Consider the following 18,241-nt stretch of genomic DNA (forward strand, 5'->3'; position numbering starts at 1 on the left):
TAAAAAATGGTTTATACATATTTAACACATGAAATAAATTAAGATAATAAATGATGATAGGAAGGAAGAGGAGGGGGAAAAAAGAATGATGAGAGTTTATAGAGTTTGTCCTGGCCAAGAAAGAGGGAGGAGACAGTAATGAAAAGGGAGAAATTTAAAAAAAATAAAAATAAAATAAAAAGAGAGAAAAATTAAATACAAAATTAAGATAGATTGCATTTTGCCCAACACTCAAATTGCGGCCAATATTGGCTGAAATGACTTGAAGCAAATGAAAAGATCCAAAATGATCTGAAATTTTTTCAAGGTGGAAAAGAGGGCAGGGCAGGGCCGCAGGGGGAGGGGTTAAAAAATGCATTGCATTACCAGTGAATAATTTACATTTAGAAATTGCAATAATGAAAAAGCATAGTATTGGAAGGGGATTTAGAAGTTTGTTTTGATGCTCTCATTGAAATTTCAAACGTAGTGAGTGGCTGGTTGTGCAGCTAAAAATCTTTTGCTTTTTGTAATTTTTGTTGGGTGAAATGGTAAGCAGATGGAATAGCGGTTGTAGCCCATGCTTTGTGTAAGTTTGCCTTAAGAATGTCCTCATTTTTTTTTTTTTTTTGGGTTGTAATAGTTTCACCCTCTCTGCTTTGGTTCTGGAAGCTTAGAGGAATGACGTTCTTTTGTGTTCTTGAGTAATGTTTATTTGAATTATAAAAACCAAAAGAGCAATGACATAACTCTACAAAATTATAGGGGTCTCCCCCATTCAAATAAACATTTTCAACGTATATCTCTTGCAAAATTTGCCAACTCAAAGTTTGAGCCTAATATAACACATGCTCAACATGTGAAAGTCCAGGTAGTGCCAATTTTTATGTCAATAATAATAATAATACACCATTATTTGTCGGCTAGTCAATGAAGATATTTATCCCCTAGCTAATCACCTACATGGTAAAATTGCCCACTCACTGTATCAAAAACTATATTATTAAAATAAATAATAATAAAAAGGCAAAAAAGGAAGGTTCCTTTGAGAGCTTGTTAAGTTTTGTGTTGGATTAATAGATGCTTTTAGACATTTGTCTATTAATTATTTTGAAAATATTTTTATACTAATTTCATAAATCATATTAAGTGTGTGTTTAGTTTCAAATTAAAAAATCAGTTTATTTTACTATTAAGTTTATTTTTCCTACTATTCATAGTTTTATTGTACTTTTTGATACTATTTATGAGTCTTACTGTACTATTTCAGTTAACTTTTACCTTTATCTACCGTACTTTCAGTAAAAAGTTTTCAGTTTCAGCAAAATAAGCGAATTCAAATGGACCCTAAATATAAAAAAAATTAAAAAAATTTATTTTTATTTTTCTGTAAAAATATTTCTAAAAATATTTTCTAAACTAATATATGTTAATTTTATTCATGGTAATTACAGTATTATATTATGGTGGATAAAGCCATGCAAAGAGGGTAATACTAATGAAGCTCAAAACTAATACCACGTGTCGTACAACCACTGGGCCACATCACAATTTTACAAAAACAAATTAGAGAGAATATTACCAAATTGTCCTTCAATTTTCTTCCCAAAACCAATCGATTTGTATCTTCAAGAAGAAGAAAGAAACTCCTCTCACGAGCCCGGACCAAAAAAAAAAAACACCACCACACAAACACACAGGTAAGCTATCGATCCCAATCTCTCTCTCTCTCTATCTCTCTAATCATTTCACTGAATTTGTAGAAATTCAAATCCAAATTCATCAAAATGACCTTGTCAATTATATTTTTCTAGTGAATCTGGGAGGAATTTGAATCACATTTCCGCTTTGCTAGATTTGAAAGTTTGTTCTCAATTTTCCCAATCCCCAAATCTCTGCATTTGTCACTGAAATTTATTGAATTCATTTTCAGATTTGATTTGTGGTGTTTTTTGTTGATCAATGATCTGTGGTACTCTAAATTCCAATTAACTGTATGGACGCTTTGCTTGAAGCTCTTTTTATTAAGAATAATTATTTTGGTGTTTAGGTGTTGGAATTGGTGAAGTTGTGGTATAATTCCAAGTGGGTATTCAGTAATTATGGACCAAGCTGAGTTAAACACAGAACAGGTTGGTGATCCACTCTGCTTTTTGTTTTTTTGGGTAAATTAAATTTTTTTTTTTTAAATTTCATTTGAAGTGGGATTTACTTGTTTTCCAATTGGGTTTTCTTATTTGTATCAATGTGTACTTGTTTTGGATCATGGCTTTTTGTAATTTATTGGATGAACACTGGAATTGGATTTAGTATAAAAAGGTATATGAGAAAGATTTGCTTATGAAGCACTGGTTCAAACTTTCACATTGCTGTAAGAAATTGGAACTGGTTAAAAAGTCTTGTGGTGATTGGTACTTATTTCACATTTGGATTATGTAAATTTTTAACCAAAATGAACAATTGAAAGAAAGTTTGTATTTTTTATTTTGTTTAATTACACAAGTGTCAAAATAAGAAAAGAGAACAAAATTATATTAGAAAGTATGAAGTGCAGATGTATGAAATTTAAAACAAGTGGAAAAGATGAAGAAGTGGCGTGACATTTTAAGCTGCGTATTGTTAAGAAACATTTATCCTGTTTTACATAATGGTATTATTATGATATGCAATTTTATAAGTGTCAATATCTTATTTGGAAAAAAAAAAAAAAAACTTCTGTAAACCTTATACAATTGAAGAATATTCTAATTTGAATGAGATCTGATGGAAAAAAATAAAAGGAAAGTGAAGGATCAGCTAAAGGGACCTTGATTTAGTTTGAAATCAATTCCTTGAAAAACAGATATTGCTTCTCATTAATGAGAAAGTTGTAGAATAAAATTTCTTGACCTGTTTACCCTTGAATTTTTTTTTTGATTTTTAATTGTTAATATGTAATCCTCTGTGGTGTTGCACCCATAGTTCCCTGCTCCATATAGAATTTAATTTATTAATCTAATATGAACATTTTGTTATCTACATAAGTTGATTAGGTAAAGATATCTGCTTGGATTAACTTATTCTTCCATTTTTCTAGGTCTTGAAGAGGGACATACCATGGGAGACATACATGACAACTAAGCTCATCTCGGGAACAAGCCTTCAGCTGCTAAGGCGTTATGATAATAGACCGGAAAGCTATAGAGCACAACTTCTGGATGATGTAATGTTTCATTGCTGTCATGATTTTTGAAGTGGGTATTAGTTTTGCCTAATTTTATAATATTCAGAACCTTTGGACCTTCTCTTTTATCTTGTGCTTTTTAAAAATAATTTTATATTCCTCATACCTTACAACCACATTATTGTATACTTTTGATGTGTAACCATAATTTTCATTGAAAATTCTGCCTGTATCGGAGTGCAAGAATGACTTGTGTTTACTTTACAATGATATTAACAAGTGGAACGTGGCAGGATGGTCCAGCTTATGTTCGAGTGTTTGTTAGCATTTTACGTGACATTTATAAGGAGGAAACTGTAGAATATGTTCTGGCGTTAGTTGATGAAATGCTTACAGGTAATTGGAAGATTTTGGTCTTTTATTATGTATATAATATAAAAAATTAATATCATTTATTTTCTTTGACAGCAAACCCAAAAAGAGCAAGATTGTTCCATGACAAGTCTCTTGCCAGTGAAGATACTTATGAACCTTTCTTAAGTTAAGTTGTGAACTAAACGTTTTGGAGTGTTAAGCAGTATGCACTTGTGTTTATGGCTTCCCCCCCGGTGTGTGTGTTTGTGGATTATATATCAAATTACCAAATTACCAAATGATTTAATTGATGCATCTCTTCCAAGAATGTCATAATCAAAATTTGAGTCATGGAATATTTTCTTGTGTCAAAAGTGGTGTTTTTACTAGTTTCTTTTTCTACTTCAATTAGACGCATTTCTTTTCTTGTTTGAGTTGGTTTTTAGCTGAATTTTCTTGTAACTAGTGCTTTCTCTTTAAGTTTCATATCATAAAGCCAACCTCCTTTCAAAGATTATTTGTAGCTGTAAGTACTCTTTTTTTTTTTTTTTTTTTTTTAAGTAATAAAATTCTATTGAAGAAAAGGAATAACCATATGTACATAGGAATATATATTTTTTGATAAATAATGAAAATTTTTTATTGAAACAAAATATATGCACATAGGAATATACACAAAGTAGACCAAAAGAGATAAAATATTTGATAATTGCAATCTAAAAGAAAGAGAATCAATCGATTCTACAACAAAATGTATCTCACTATGGCCTAAAACACAAGACAGTTCAAACAAGGTTCTAAGGAAAGACAATTTCAATTGAGCAATAAAGGCATCCACATCCTCCAAAGTATACTTGTTCCTCTCCCGCCACTCAATGGGCATAATGAAACTAAATTCCAAACAAATAAAGAAGGTTCACCAAACCAATTCCTCCATCCATAAAGTAGCTCAACAACACTCTTGGACATTTCAGTGATTGTTTGCTTTGATTGTTTTTCTTGTGTTCTTCAAGTTGATGAAATCTAAAAGGATCCAATGTTTGTTCACTTTCAGATTGCTTTGGAAGGGTAATTGGTTCATACAAGAGAAGAGCTGTAAGATAGTTGCTTTAATAGTAAGGTAAATAAAATGTGATCCATCTGTAAAGTGAAGTGCATATTTTCTGAAATTAACTAACGTATGCCATACTTTTTGGCTAACTGTGACTCTCTTTTGTTTTTCTGTGATTATAGTGCTAGGCCAAAAATCCAGGATGGCATAATTGCAAATGGAGAAGCCTCAAATTCAAAGAAAAAATCCACTTCTATTGATGATGTATTGCAAGCATTGGTAGAATGGCTTTGTGAACAGGTTTGCATACATCTTTTTTTGGTAGGCGGTTTGCATACATAAAGGCTCATGCTTGGGAATTTCAGTGCCTCTGTAGACTCCAATAGCATTAATTAGTTGCCTGGGCTTTGCTAATAAGAGCATTGGCTAATTTCAATTTACCTCACTGTGAAGTGCCCTAACTACAACTTACCTCTGTGACCTTTAGAAGCTAAACCAAACCTTATTGTGCTGATGGACTATAGTGATATGTCACTTTTTTTTTCCCACTTTAAAACAAAAAGGACTAGTTTTCATGCAGTCCTCCAGTCACATGCCTCCAATGTTGTTGAGTGTGTTATAGTGTAAACAAGGCCTTTGTAGTATTAATGTTAATGCTAGATTTTATGATTTCACACTGGTTTGTAAAGCTTTCTTTCCTCATTTAGTTTCAATTTTTGCTCAGAGAAGTTTTATAAGAGCTTCACACATTGTGTAGCTCTAATTTTACTTGTATTGCATATGGAATTATATTCTGCCTAAGTTGATGTGGGCTTTGTTTTTTGTTTGCAAGAATGTTTGACAACAGTGGTCTTGTCTTGTTACATTCAGTTTCTGGTCTAAAGATCTAAATACCACATTCGCATTAAGAGTTTTCTAAAGCATGCAATTAACATTCAAGTTAAAAGACAAGTAATTGTGTAATTCTTTTTTTGATAAGTAAGTAATCGTGTAATTTTTGAACCAAAGTCTTCAATTTTTGATCTTGTGTGTCATATCTGCCGGAAATAGAAAGGTTTTGCATTCCTATTATCATTAGACTACTTTAGTTTTCTTGTCTCGAGGCAGTCTAGTGTGTATAGCTTAGTTGTTCTATTGCCATTGTCCCAACCAAGGGCTCCTTGGTTTGATCCCCCATGATTGCTTATCAAAACAAAGTTTTCTTCTCCTGAGGCAATACAAAAGATAGCTATTTTGCATACTTGACAGCTTATTGATACGAGTGTAGAAATTTTTTTTTGGTAAGTAATAAACATTATTAATAAAGTAGATTACATCATGCTCATGATGATGAGCACTCCATGACCTAACAGAATTACAATTTTTTTTTTTTGATAAGTAACAGAATTACAAAAAATTATGGATGAAATAGAAATGATTCTATAAAATCCATAAGTATTGCTATTTGTAAGACCCCACACAAAGAACCAATCAAACAGCGTATGAATAAGCAATGCTTCCAAGATCCAACTGATCCTTATGATCCATTAATGCATGCCATCTACATATATATGTCTAAATTTCATTTGAAAAACACGAATTATCGGACATTCTTTGAGAAACTTATACCAAGGATAGCATAATGTTACATACATCAACTTGTCAATGTAGATATATGGACTTTAGTTTAAACATGTGAATTTGCAACATTTTAAAGAAAAAAGATCTTTTTTTTTTTTTTCCCCTCCTAAAAGTGACAAGAAATTGTACTAAATACTAAGAAAAAGAGTACAATGGTTCCTGGAGACAGTTATGCAGTCTGGGTTGTATACTCAATTGTAAGAACAACCAAAGTACAAAGAATCCCTCCTCAAAGTCCACACTAAGCATGCTAGCACTAAATTCCACGCTCTATTTCTAAAAGCTCTTGGTTCTTGTCCGATATTGAAGGTAACATGTGTACTGAATCTTGCTCATGTTATATGCAAATGTAAAGAAACTCTGGAGGTGGAAATTCAAAGAAAATAGTGAAAGGCTTGAAGTTGTACAAATATTTCCAGTGGCATGTTTTTCACTCGCCCATCATTTCACTTATCAAAAAAGGAGGAAAAAAATTCCAGTAGTATGTGTATTTGGTTTGCAAATTAGGTAAATACTTGTGGATCTACTTCTTTCTATAATTTTTGGGAATATTTTTAAGTGATCCAGGAAACATTAATGCTGAAGGAAAACTTAACGTAATGAAAACTCATCAAAGCGGGCCAAAACACAACAAATTGTAAATATATAAGTAAAGTTAGTGGTATTGTCAATTGTGTCATTTTCAAGAAGTATTTCCATCTGGCGTATTCACCTCTGAATAATTCTGCATTTTATTTTTTTATGGTTGTAATGTCAGTATAAATTAAAAGGTTTAGTCATCACCTGGTCCTGATGCCTGATGTCACATGCAGCTGAAGAAGCCTTCCCATCCTAGTCGTGGTGTCCCAACTGCCATCAGTTGCCTTGCTACGTTACTTAAGGAACCCATGGTCAGATCCTCCTTTGTTCAAGCAGATGGGGTGAAGTTGCTCATTCCTTTAATTTCTCCAGCATCCACCCAGCAATCAATTCAGGTAAGTTTTTTCTTGTTTTGGATGGCTAGAAAGTGTCAATTTTTTCCCAATAAAAATTGGTCCATCCTAGTCGTACCTTCATGCAAGCTTGGAGTTCTTGAAGTAAAAATTAACTTTAATAATCCTGAAATTACTGCTTCTCTTTGTTACAGCTTCTGTATGAAACTTGTCTCTGTGTTTGGCTTTTGTCATACTATGAACCTGCGGTTGAGTACTTGGCTACTTCAAGAGCCCTGCCTCGCCTCATAGAAGTTGTTAAGAGTTCCACAAAGGAGAAGGTAAGTTTTTGGTCTGTGGAGTTTATTTCAACTATCTTTTCTGGTTGATGTTTATAAGTTGCAGTTTACTTTTTGTGCTTTCCTATTTGCCACCTTTGGGCCAAATGGCACTTCCACTCCCCCATAAGTATGGGGTGGTTTGTGGGGACAGGGTTGCAAATCCCCTCAGGTTCATGAATTTTTACCTAACATAACAATTACTACTAAAAAAAGTCTCTTCTTATTTTTTGGGGTTCAAGGAATAATATTCACTGTTGTCTTAAAAGCAGATTTCATGCATGTAATATAAGCATCTAGTTACAATTATGTACTAACTAAAAAAGATTGTTCTCTCTCTCTCTCTCTATATATATATATATATATATTATATCTGATATTAAATGTTGGCTCTCCAATTCTTGCTAGGTTGTCAGAGTTGTTGTCTTGACCCTTAGGAACTTGCTTTCCAAAGCAGCATTTGGTGCTCAAATGATAGACCATGGTCTGCCACAAATTGTTCAAAGCTTGAAAGCACAAGCATGGAGTGATGAGGTGAGAGAATTATGTCTGCTGTGGTCTTCCATTGAATTTAAAATTTGCTATTATGAATCTATTAAACAACCAACTATTACGGTATTACCTTGACTCTAATAAGTATCAATTGGTAGAAGAATTCATCATTATCATCAATATTGCTGTCCAACAGTCCATGAACAAAGCTTGTAAATTGTGTACTTAACTAGACCCAGTTCCTTATACCCTGTACTTGGCTTAAGCTACAATATTTTTTCTCTGCTACTGTCTCTATATAGGGCAATTGTTTTGTGTAAAAAATGGGACAATTTTTTTTTCCTTCCCCTTCTGAACATGCATTCTTATCCGCATTTCTTTGACTTTGTTACAACTTGAATTAAATTTCTCTTTTTCTTTTGCTGGGACAGTAATTGGTTCTAGTTGCACATCACCAAATCAATTTATAGGCATCTTTGCCCCAATTATAAGCTCAGAATGCTACCTTTTATTACCTATCAAAAAAAAAAAAAAAAAAACACAATTTCGGGCATATTTTCATTTCATCTATAATTGTGTTACTTTTCATTCATTTGGACACCCTCTTCTTTTATGCTCATCATATTATGACCATGTTATTGGTTGTTAGCCAGTATTCTGTACCTTGAAACTTGATTCAAGTCTACAGATCTCATAAGTTTCTCTAATTAAATAGTATTTGATTGCACAGAGTCAGAATGTGCTTCTTAACTATTCTTATACTAAAAATTGAAATAAGGATCTACCTTTTACCAAATAAATATGAAAGTCGGATACTACCATGATTAGTTGTGCTAATGTGGGAAATTTGAATTATGATGTCCAGGGTGTCATCATGGTAACTTTGATGGGATGGTCTCAATTTTGATGCTATTAGTGATTATTTACTTTTCTGCATTTTGCTGAACTGTTACAAAATCTTATTACATTTGTTATTAACTAGGTAATGGATTCTTTTCTTGTCATATTCTAAATCTATTGTGTAGTGTTCTTTACTGCTATCATTCATTTTGGTATTGGATTCAAGATCATGACATGACTTTATGAATTCTTAGCGTGAGTCATTTCATTTGCATGGAGAAAATACTAATTGCTAAGACTAAGAGAATTGTGAGATGACCAACATCTGTGCCTGAGTCATAATCTTAATTCTTTTACACAATGATGTTATCTATGGTGCTCTTTTCTTCTAATTTATTTGAAATATTTCATAGGACCTGTTGGAGGCTCTGAATCAACTAGAGGAAGGGCTGAAGGACAAGATTAAGAAATTGAGTTCCTTTGATAAGTACAAGCAAGAAGTCCTCCTCGGTCAACTTGACTGGTCTCCTATGCACAAAGATAACTTGTTTTGGCGTGATAACATTAAGAACTTTGAAGAGAATGATTTCCAGGTACTTAAGGTTCCCTTGCCCAATTTTTACCTTTCTGAAAGAAGCTAGTAAGTACTAAACAATTGTTTTACTGATAGTTTACCTTTTGGTATATTATGTCCTGGGGCATCCAATACTTCAACAATCTATATTGTCCAATGGATCTGCCAAAAACGTAAACCCTAACCTTTTCTTGTCACTAGTGGCTTTGGGACCCCTTCTTGAACCTCGCTTTGAACCAATATTCACTGGTAGATATGTTGAACACAGGCAAACATACATCATCACACTCAGTGAATGGTATGTGGACACACTATGTGATGCTGTATGGAGTGAAAACACCATATACCATCTCCAAACACACACAATCACTCACTTGGTATTGATTTTTTGTGATTTTTGTTATACCATTATTTCTTTGGATGGTATATGGTACTTTTTTTTAAAATGGTTAGTGTGCAAATAGTTTCTGACCAACTTCCCCATAGTTCTGGCCACTGAAATACAGAGCATAAATACAATTTCATTTAAGAAAAGCATGAGGTTGTATGGCACTTTTGGAATTGAGATTTTGTTTTATGGTTGCTCTCTCAGTTTGACAATTCAGTCCAACAACAAAAGTTTAGTGCTAATGTATGATCTTCTGTTACAGATTTTGAGGGTCCTCATTACAATTTTGGATACATCAAATGATCCAAGGACTCTGGCTGTTGCTTGCTACGATCTCTCACAGTTCATCCAGCATCATCCGGCTGGGCGGATCATTGTGACAGACCTCAAGGCCAAGGAAAGGGTGATGAAATTAATGAACCATGAGACTCCTGAGGTTACCAAAAACGCCCTGCTCTGTATTCAACGGCTTTTCCTGGGTGCCAAGTATGCAAGCTTTTTGCAGGTTTAGTTCAGTTTTCTTGGGGAATAATGGTGTATATTTCTGAGCCCATATACTCTGAGTATTTTGGCTCCCGTATCATATATGGTTCATTTGTTGTTGTTTGAGTAATTTATCATCTAGTGCTCTTCTCTTGTCAGAGATTTCAGTTGTGGAAGAGTTTGAAGAATTAATTTGTTCTCCTATACAGTGGAATATTATTTTTAGGCATAATATTAAATAAAAAAGTTTAGTTTTTGGTTTCATTTTCGTTATGCATTTTTGTGTGTGCATGATTGTAAGGTCATGAGTTACAAAGTTGCAGTAGAGAAAGTTTTTATATGATGTCCCTAATTTGGTTGGGAGACAGACTTGAAATTATTAGAGGCTAGGTGAGGAAATGCCGAAATGCACGAGAATTTATTTATTTTGGCTGAAAGGAAAAGCACAAGTTTAGCAATGTACCTCTATCACTCCCTTCCAATATGCCAATTTCCGAAGAAACTTCGAGGCAAGATGGGAGGGGACCATGTCTTTACCAGGACATAATTTTGCATAAACTATTTAAGGAATCTCTCTTGGATGGACTCATATGTTCATTGCTAGTAATTTTATTTTATTTTTCTATTTGAAAATTTGATGGTTACAATGGAGGATGGAGATTTAAACCTGGATGCTAGTTGTTTGAAATTTTATGAAGGTTCAACTTACCTGCAAAAAGCTTGTGGGCTTTATTTATTTGTTTCTTTGTTTGGATGACGTGCTTTCAAATGAGTAAATAAGATACGAGTCAATTTGTTTAGTTGTTGTAATTTATCATCACTCATCAGAGTTCTTGTTGCAATTATTAACTAGAAATTGCTTTGCTTTTCTGCTCAACTGTTTGGTTTAGATTTTTTCAGGTAGATAAATGTTAAAATTAATTAAATACATTTTCGTAACTCAATAATAAGATAATAATGACAATCATAAGATTATAATTTTTTTATACATATTCTATTACTATCTTCAAAACATATGTTTTGTTTTTACTTCTCTCTTAGTATTCTCACCGTTGTTCTTTCCTTTTTATATTTTATTTTTATCTCATTAATGTTGAAGTCATCTCATTAAGATTAATAAAATATTACCAACCTGCCCTGTATTGTGCAAGTTTTCCCCACCCCAAATAGGAGACAAGGCAAGAATAGACCACATATAATCCAAACTCCACCATGTTCCATTGTCATCCCTAATTATAACATTTGAATCATCGCATTTCAATTTACTATTCCCTTCTTTCCTTCCATGTATCTCCATTTATATATTGGTTTAGTGCGTTACTCTTAACAATTTAGAAAATAATAGCAAATTTTACCATTGTGGGGTATGGGTATTTGATTGTGTTGGTTAACACAAACACAATTCACTTCAACGTATTTTGAAAAAATAAAAACGTGACTCAAAATTCTATTTTATAATAATATCAATTAATATATTAATAGTAGTATACAATCTAAATGTTCTGCTTTCAACTCAATGCAATTCCATTCAAATTTAGAAATACATAATCTAAGAAAAATAAAAATAAACAAAATAAAATAAGATCCCCCTCCGTTTTTGGTAAAACGTTAGGGACTTCAGAGTTTTGACGAAGAACCCACCGATAAAATAATTAATTTTTTAAAATAATTTCTTGATAAACAATTTTTTTTAATTACTTAATTCTACATCTAAAATTGAAATTTATATTGCTTAAAAATGACACTGATTTATACAACTTAAACAAATTCGTCTCAGAACAAGTTAACTCTAATAATTAATCTTGTTATTGTGGGTTAATCGAAGATTAAGCAAACCAACATGGAACTGGCCCATTTATTAATCCTAACAAAGCTAGTCGACTTATTTTGACACAAAACCATTTATATTAAACAATTATTGGCAAAAAAAAATCTTATTGTCGTGCCAAACATTACATCTTACTATCTTTGTAGTTCTAAAAATTTTATTAATCAAATTTAAAATTAAAATTTTACAAGTCATATGCATTTAAATAAAAATTAATGCAAACTATTTTGATATTTATTTATTTATTTTATGAAAATCGACAAAATTGAAAATTCAACCACTCATAACTTTTTTTTTAAAAATAATGAGAATCCACTCATAAGTGATTTCAACACATTATTGGTAGTCTCCACACACACAGAGGAAAGGAGAGGGAAATGGAGAAAGAGAGTGAGAGGCAGGAAGAGAAAGTCAAGAAAGTATGCAAAAGGTGCCATCAAAACTACACTCCTTCATCTAACACACCTTCCTCATGCCGCTTCCACCCTTCGTTCTTCGTCTGTCGTCGCCATGACGATCAGAAAAGGTACTCTACTCTACCTCCTACTTTGTATCTATCTATCCATCTATATGAGTCTTTCATGATGTTTTTGCATACCCATTTCTTAAATTTCACTGCTTTTTTGGGGATACATGGATTGCTTTTCCTGTTCTTTTCAATACCCATGTGCTGAATTGGATTATTTGTAGGATATATATGTATATATGACTGAGAATTTGAGGCCTTTGCTTCATTTGAATTTTGGGTTTTATTTTTTTTTTTTTGCTTGTTTATATGTTTAGATATATTAAGATCTTATAGTTTGAGAATTTACTTTGTCTATGGGAAAACTCTGCCCTCAAATTTCCATGCCCAAATTTCTGGACAATTTTTTTTTTTTATGGGATTTGTTTTAATGTACCATAATGTTGCTAACGACCAGATATCTAGAAAGGTATTTGTTGTTAATGAAATTACTGTATATAATTCACGTCATATAAAAACTTGGGAGTTACATTTGTTATATTAATATAAATGGGGTTCAGCTGGAATTTTTTGTTTTTGAAGGCAGGCAGGATGTTGAGATAAGAACTGCAACATATGTAATGAATTATGACACTTAATCTTACACAAGTTTGCTAGTGATAGGCAATTTTTTATATTAATACTTTATATTTTGTGTTTCCTTTGTTACGTTTTAATCACATTAAACATCTTTCCATAGGTTAGTAGGTTTTCTTTGGAAAAAGAATACATGTTGCAGACCCTGATTAGTCTAATAAGTGTCCATAAAAAGGTCATACTTAATGCACAAAGCTCCCACTTTTGTGATGTCTTGGAGAGGCTGATTCCTGCATTCAATTCCGCCACTTGTCACTTTTGGTGGAAGGCACTTACCATTGCACTAAGGCCCGAGCCTAAAATTTTGGGACTAAGGCTTGGTTGTTGTTAGTAGGTCGTCTTTGGAAAAAAAATGGGAAGGATATGAAAGCTTTAAATCGTTGGAAGGCTTCTTAACTTTGATTACAGGAAAGCTGCTGCATGTTTTCAGGAGTTGCTAAGTTCTCTCTACAATATGTCATGTTTGTGTGTTCATCACATTGACCTATGAAGCAACCTTTCCAGTTTTTACCTATTGGAAATCTCTACCATAGGTTCAATTCATTAAATAAGTCCTAGAAATTAAAAGAAATAACTGGTCAGCTAGAGAGAGTGAATCCCATCGAAATTAAACCTATGTTAAAATCTTATACCATTTAAGGCTTAGCTTTTAGTGCCATCCCTGTTTTGAAGACTTTTGAGATTTCTTTTCCCTTGAAACTGGAAAACCCTTAGATGAACCTGAATTCTATTGGTTTTTGAGTGCCCTTATTGCATTCAAAAAGTCATTCATTTTTTCTTTTTATTAGTACATAATTACATATCTTCATTGATTGACTGTATAGCATCTCAAAACAAACAATCTTTAGAAACATTCTGTCGCTGTTTTACAATTATTAGACAATGTATTTGTTCCGTTTAAAAGTAATTATTCATCCTGAACTGCTAAAATTTGCTATTCTGTCAAGGTTGATCCAACTCATTTTATTCCCTTTTTTTTTGAGAAGAAAGACAGTAACTCATTACTATCCTTTAAAATATTGATCAGTTTGATAAGTACCATGTAGCAAGGATATTAGGTGCTACAGCTAGTCCAGAATAACCTTGTTTTCTGGCGTATGTTTCTATTTCATTCCTTAGTCTTGTGTGTATCTAACAACTGATAATGTAATATAACATAAATGAACACGGAATTTAAGGGTACAATGCCTTGAAGCCTGTTTTTGTTCATTAGAATTAAAAAATACTTACATTGGAGCTTAAGAAGAAGTCAGAAGAATTCAAAATGCTGGAATGAAATTGGTTATATTGAGCTAGTACAAATTATTAATCATTTAGATTTATGACTCGTGTTTTATGGCTTTTGTTGATTTTGGAATTGGTGGGGCATCTTTTTTCATATGTTTGTGTATTTGAAATCTCTCATGATGTGTGGTTTTGGTTGCATCTCAGAACTCAAAATCACCTTTTCTTTTTTGGGTGGTTGCATATAATTTAGGAAGGAAGAACTAAGAAGGTTGTGTCATGTGTGTGTGTGTGTTTTTTTTTCTTTGATAGGTAGAAGTTTGTGTTTGGTAATGTACTTCTACGGATCTTTTTACAAAAGAAATAAATGCTGTTCAAAGATAGCATTTTTCTTTTATTAACAAACAAAGCATTGCCTTTTTTAAAAAAAAAAACCTATTGTCATGTACACCCCATCATTGATTCATCACCAATTGTCACACCATGATCTCTGAAAGCATTTGCACATGATGGGAGATACTGTGATCCCTCCTGATTATGAGGATTGGATTAAATAAGTTTGTGTTGTGCGGATGTGTGCTAGGTTGAAGTAGGCTATAAGTGATTATAAGGTGCCCTAATTGTAACTTAACTAGTCATTTTGGGGCATTGTGTAGATGTGGTTAGTATTATTTCTTCAGAAATAGAGGCTCTATTCTCCTGTTGACATTGCTACCACCACCATCACTGCCACTATTGGTCCTGCTTTCAACCCATCTAAATCTGCCAAATCATTTTGTGTAATGATGCGTGTTTTTAGCTAAAGCAATCCATTTACTTAATTGTGCTTAGCTTACTAGGGAAGAAAAAAAAAAGCATTATTTTTGTTGGTTTTCTTCTTTTGATATTTAGATTGTTTCTTACTTATCAAAAGAAGAAGAAGATTGTTTCTGTAGATTGCTGTTCAGAGAAGATATGCATCTAAACCTATAAGTTTCATGTAGTTGTGTTTAAAGTGGCAATACTGGTGGTGGTGAAGATGGTAGCAATTGTAATCGTAGTTCATTGGTTTGAGTGGTGTCAGAAATATAATTCTGTAGATTGCTGTTTAAAGAAGAGATGTGTCTAAAACTAGAGGTTTCACATGTTTTAAAGTGACTACTGGTGGTGCTGAAGATGGTGGCAACTGTAATGGTGGTTCATTGTTTTTAAAGTGACAGCATGTGTCAATGTTGGCATTGTGGAACCATTTTGGTGATGACGACTAATGATATCATAGTAGCTGTCTGAAATGATACCACTCATTGTAATGTTTATTTGTTTGATATATTGAACTACAATTTCAACCTTTTTACTTTAAATATTTAAGGTTCATATAAAAGTATGATTCAGGCAGCAAGAAGCTTATTTTTTTTTGTTCTATTATTATTATTCTTGGATTTTAGGAGTCAAGGGGTATTGTTGTATTTTTCATATTTTTGGAATGGGCAGTAGTTCCAATCCATTGGGTCTTATTTTTGGTTTTATTATGTTATTCGAGGTCAAACCTTGGTGCGATAATAAGTGCCTTAATAAAAAAGCACTAGGTCACGGGATTGAGTCTATGAGATTTATAAACTGAGGTATGATATATTTGTTTATGTTGCACAACTTGGTGCGATGGCAAGTGTCTTTCATGAAAAAACAACTGGTTGTGGGTTTGAGTCCGGGACATTATAAACTTAAGTATGATATATTTGTTTATGTTGCACAAATTCCTAGTATTTCTCAGCCATAACCAGTGACCTCTGCTGGAAACTAATTAGGTTTGATGACTGTCTTGCCTGGGAAAGTGAGATGCCAGAATGTTGAAGCCCCTTTAGGATTACACTGTTTATGTTCTTTGAATTTCCTGTTTGGTCTTACCTTTAATAAAAGCTGTGCATGTGCGTATCATGCCATCATGGAGTCCTAGTTCTAGAGACTGACTAGTGACTACTAAGCAGGAGTGAATAAATGGTCTGTACTCTGTTGTCCCTTTTATACGTCAGTCCATTTATTCCCTGACTTAAGAGTCCCAAAGTTCTCCAAATGGAAAACTGTTGTTTAGAGTGAGTTCAAAATATAGAGAACCAATCATGAGAGCAGTGCTGCATTTGCTGCAAGTTTGGCATGCTTATTGACATATTAGACTGAGAAGAATTGAACCACTGGCGTGGTTACCAGAGAACTGAGTCTCTGTGGAGAGCTTCACCCTTTTTGCCAGAAGAGTATAGATCAGATGCATGTGTGTGTGCGTGCGCGAACTTGTGTGGTAGGGGCATGTTGTAAAACTCAGATGGGCCTGACTATTTGTCAACCCATAAAATCAACAGTGTGGTCTCAGCTTATGGATAGTTCTTACAAATCCAACTAGCTAGATGATTCATCTGAATTATGATGTAGTACATTTGTTATTTTGTTAATTTAAGAATTAGAAACACTAAATAAATTATAAGAAACCATGTAATGATTGTGGTGTTTTATGCTTAAACACACGTACATCTCTATTTTCCCTAGCAAAAAAGTATATCTATAGTGTATGATACTCGGTTTGGTTGACACTGTTTAGATACCTTAATAATTGATGGTTCTACTAAATGACCAACTCGTGCTCAAATCCTAATAGGGCACAAGATTCATGCACGTATTATTTTTTAACAGTAACTGGCCAGCCCTCACAAACCATGACAGTCCTTATTGACTGAAAGTGACAGTTATACTGTAGGTCAAGAGGTCAATTCTCATTTTCAATCAACAATAATTCTGGGTCTATCTGGATTGAAATTTAGACTGCTGGATTGAGTGGTCCGAGGCCAATTGCCCAATCTCGTCTGGTTTTTAAAATTTAAAAACATATTTTCGGTTAAAAATATTACTTTTTTTCCATCATATTTTATCTTTCTGTGGACAATTTAACCCGTGGAAGATTCCTACTTTGGCTTAAGGTACTATGAATTGGGACCCAATGATCCGCCGTATGCTGCCAAGTTCTATGACTGTTGTGGGGCTGAGGACCCTGAGGCATCTGGTTGCACTACTGCTTTCCATGTTTCTTATGATGATGATGATTGAATCTCTCTTTTCTTTATCACCTCAAATCTTTGACTGTATTGTAAATCTGTCGGTAATTCTGTATCTCTTCTCTTGATGTGTATCATTTTTCATTTCACTAATTGAGCATCTTACACATGTTTTATAGACATATTGTGAACTTCAAGCTTAATGAGTCTCTCTCTCTCTCTGTTAGATGAATAGTTTTCATTACACAACAAATACTTAAAACACCTAATATACAGTACTGAGTTCAATTTTTTCCCTCTTAAAAAAAAGAAGAAGACTTTTTTCCTTTCATATTAAGTGCGATGTTGACACTTGACTGTTTCATAAATTATTCTTTTCTATTTTATTTTTCTTTGTTAGATGAATAAATTTCATTACACAACATAATGACAGTACCGAAAGTTTTTTTTATTTTTTGAAGAGAAAAGAACTAGCCATTGCTAATATCAGCACGAATACCAGCTGCTGCATTGTCTGAAAAAAGAAAGAGAAAAAAGACTCTGTTCAGTGCAACTCCTAGGCCTAACATTCTTTTAGAACTCAGACCCTATGAAGAAGCCGTTTACTTAATATTGAAAATCCATTTAAGTTGGTTTGCAATTATCGTTTCCACAGGGCTAACAGTAAGTTAAGAGTTAAGATTGATGGTGTCCTTGGAAGCAAGGTTGTCAAAATCGGGATCTTATGTAGGATCGTTAAAGGTAGGTGAGATCGTAGATCGTAGGATCGGATCGTGAATCGTAAGATCCTACGTATTTTCAAATTTAAAGCAAAAAACACATTGATAATGACTTTGTATGTTGAATAATTACGTAAATTATAAATTCATCCATA

The 18,241-nt window shown here is 33.1% G+C and overlaps 2 protein-coding genes across 2 annotated transcripts; both read left to right on the forward strand.

Annotated features, from left to right (window-relative positions):
* The first annotated feature begins 1,589 nt into the window (after positions 1–1,589).
* Positions 1,590–10,457, forward strand: LOC115960237 (V-type proton ATPase subunit H). Its single transcript, XM_031079031.1, has 12 exons — positions 1,590–1,679; positions 2,030–2,111; positions 3,056–3,181; positions 3,436–3,538; positions 3,611–3,683; positions 4,551–4,616; positions 4,730–4,847; positions 6,980–7,141; positions 7,294–7,419; positions 7,825–7,950; positions 9,162–9,341; positions 9,973–10,457. Exons 2-12 carry the CDS (start codon positions 2,082–2,084, stop codon positions 10,219–10,221), a joined length of 1,359 nt encoding a protein of 452 aa, XP_030934891.1. The 5' UTR covers positions 1,590–1,679; positions 2,030–2,081; the 3' UTR covers positions 10,222–10,457.
* A 1,885-nt stretch (positions 10,458–12,342) lies between these two features.
* On the forward strand, positions 12,343–17,593 carry LOC115960666. The gene is made up of 2 exons (XM_031079623.1): positions 12,343–12,547; positions 17,293–17,593. Exons 1-2 carry the CDS (start codon positions 12,399–12,401, stop codon positions 17,417–17,419), a joined length of 276 nt encoding a protein of 91 aa, XP_030935483.1. The 5' UTR covers positions 12,343–12,398; the 3' UTR covers positions 17,420–17,593.
* Positions 17,594–18,241: the final 648 nt, after the last annotated feature.

The sequence above is a fragment of the Quercus lobata genome, chromosome 9 (assembly GCF_001633185.2).
Source record: "Quercus lobata isolate SW786 chromosome 9, ValleyOak3.0 Primary Assembly, whole genome shotgun sequence".
Taxonomy (NCBI): domain Eukaryota; kingdom Viridiplantae; phylum Streptophyta; class Magnoliopsida; order Fagales; family Fagaceae; genus Quercus; species Quercus lobata.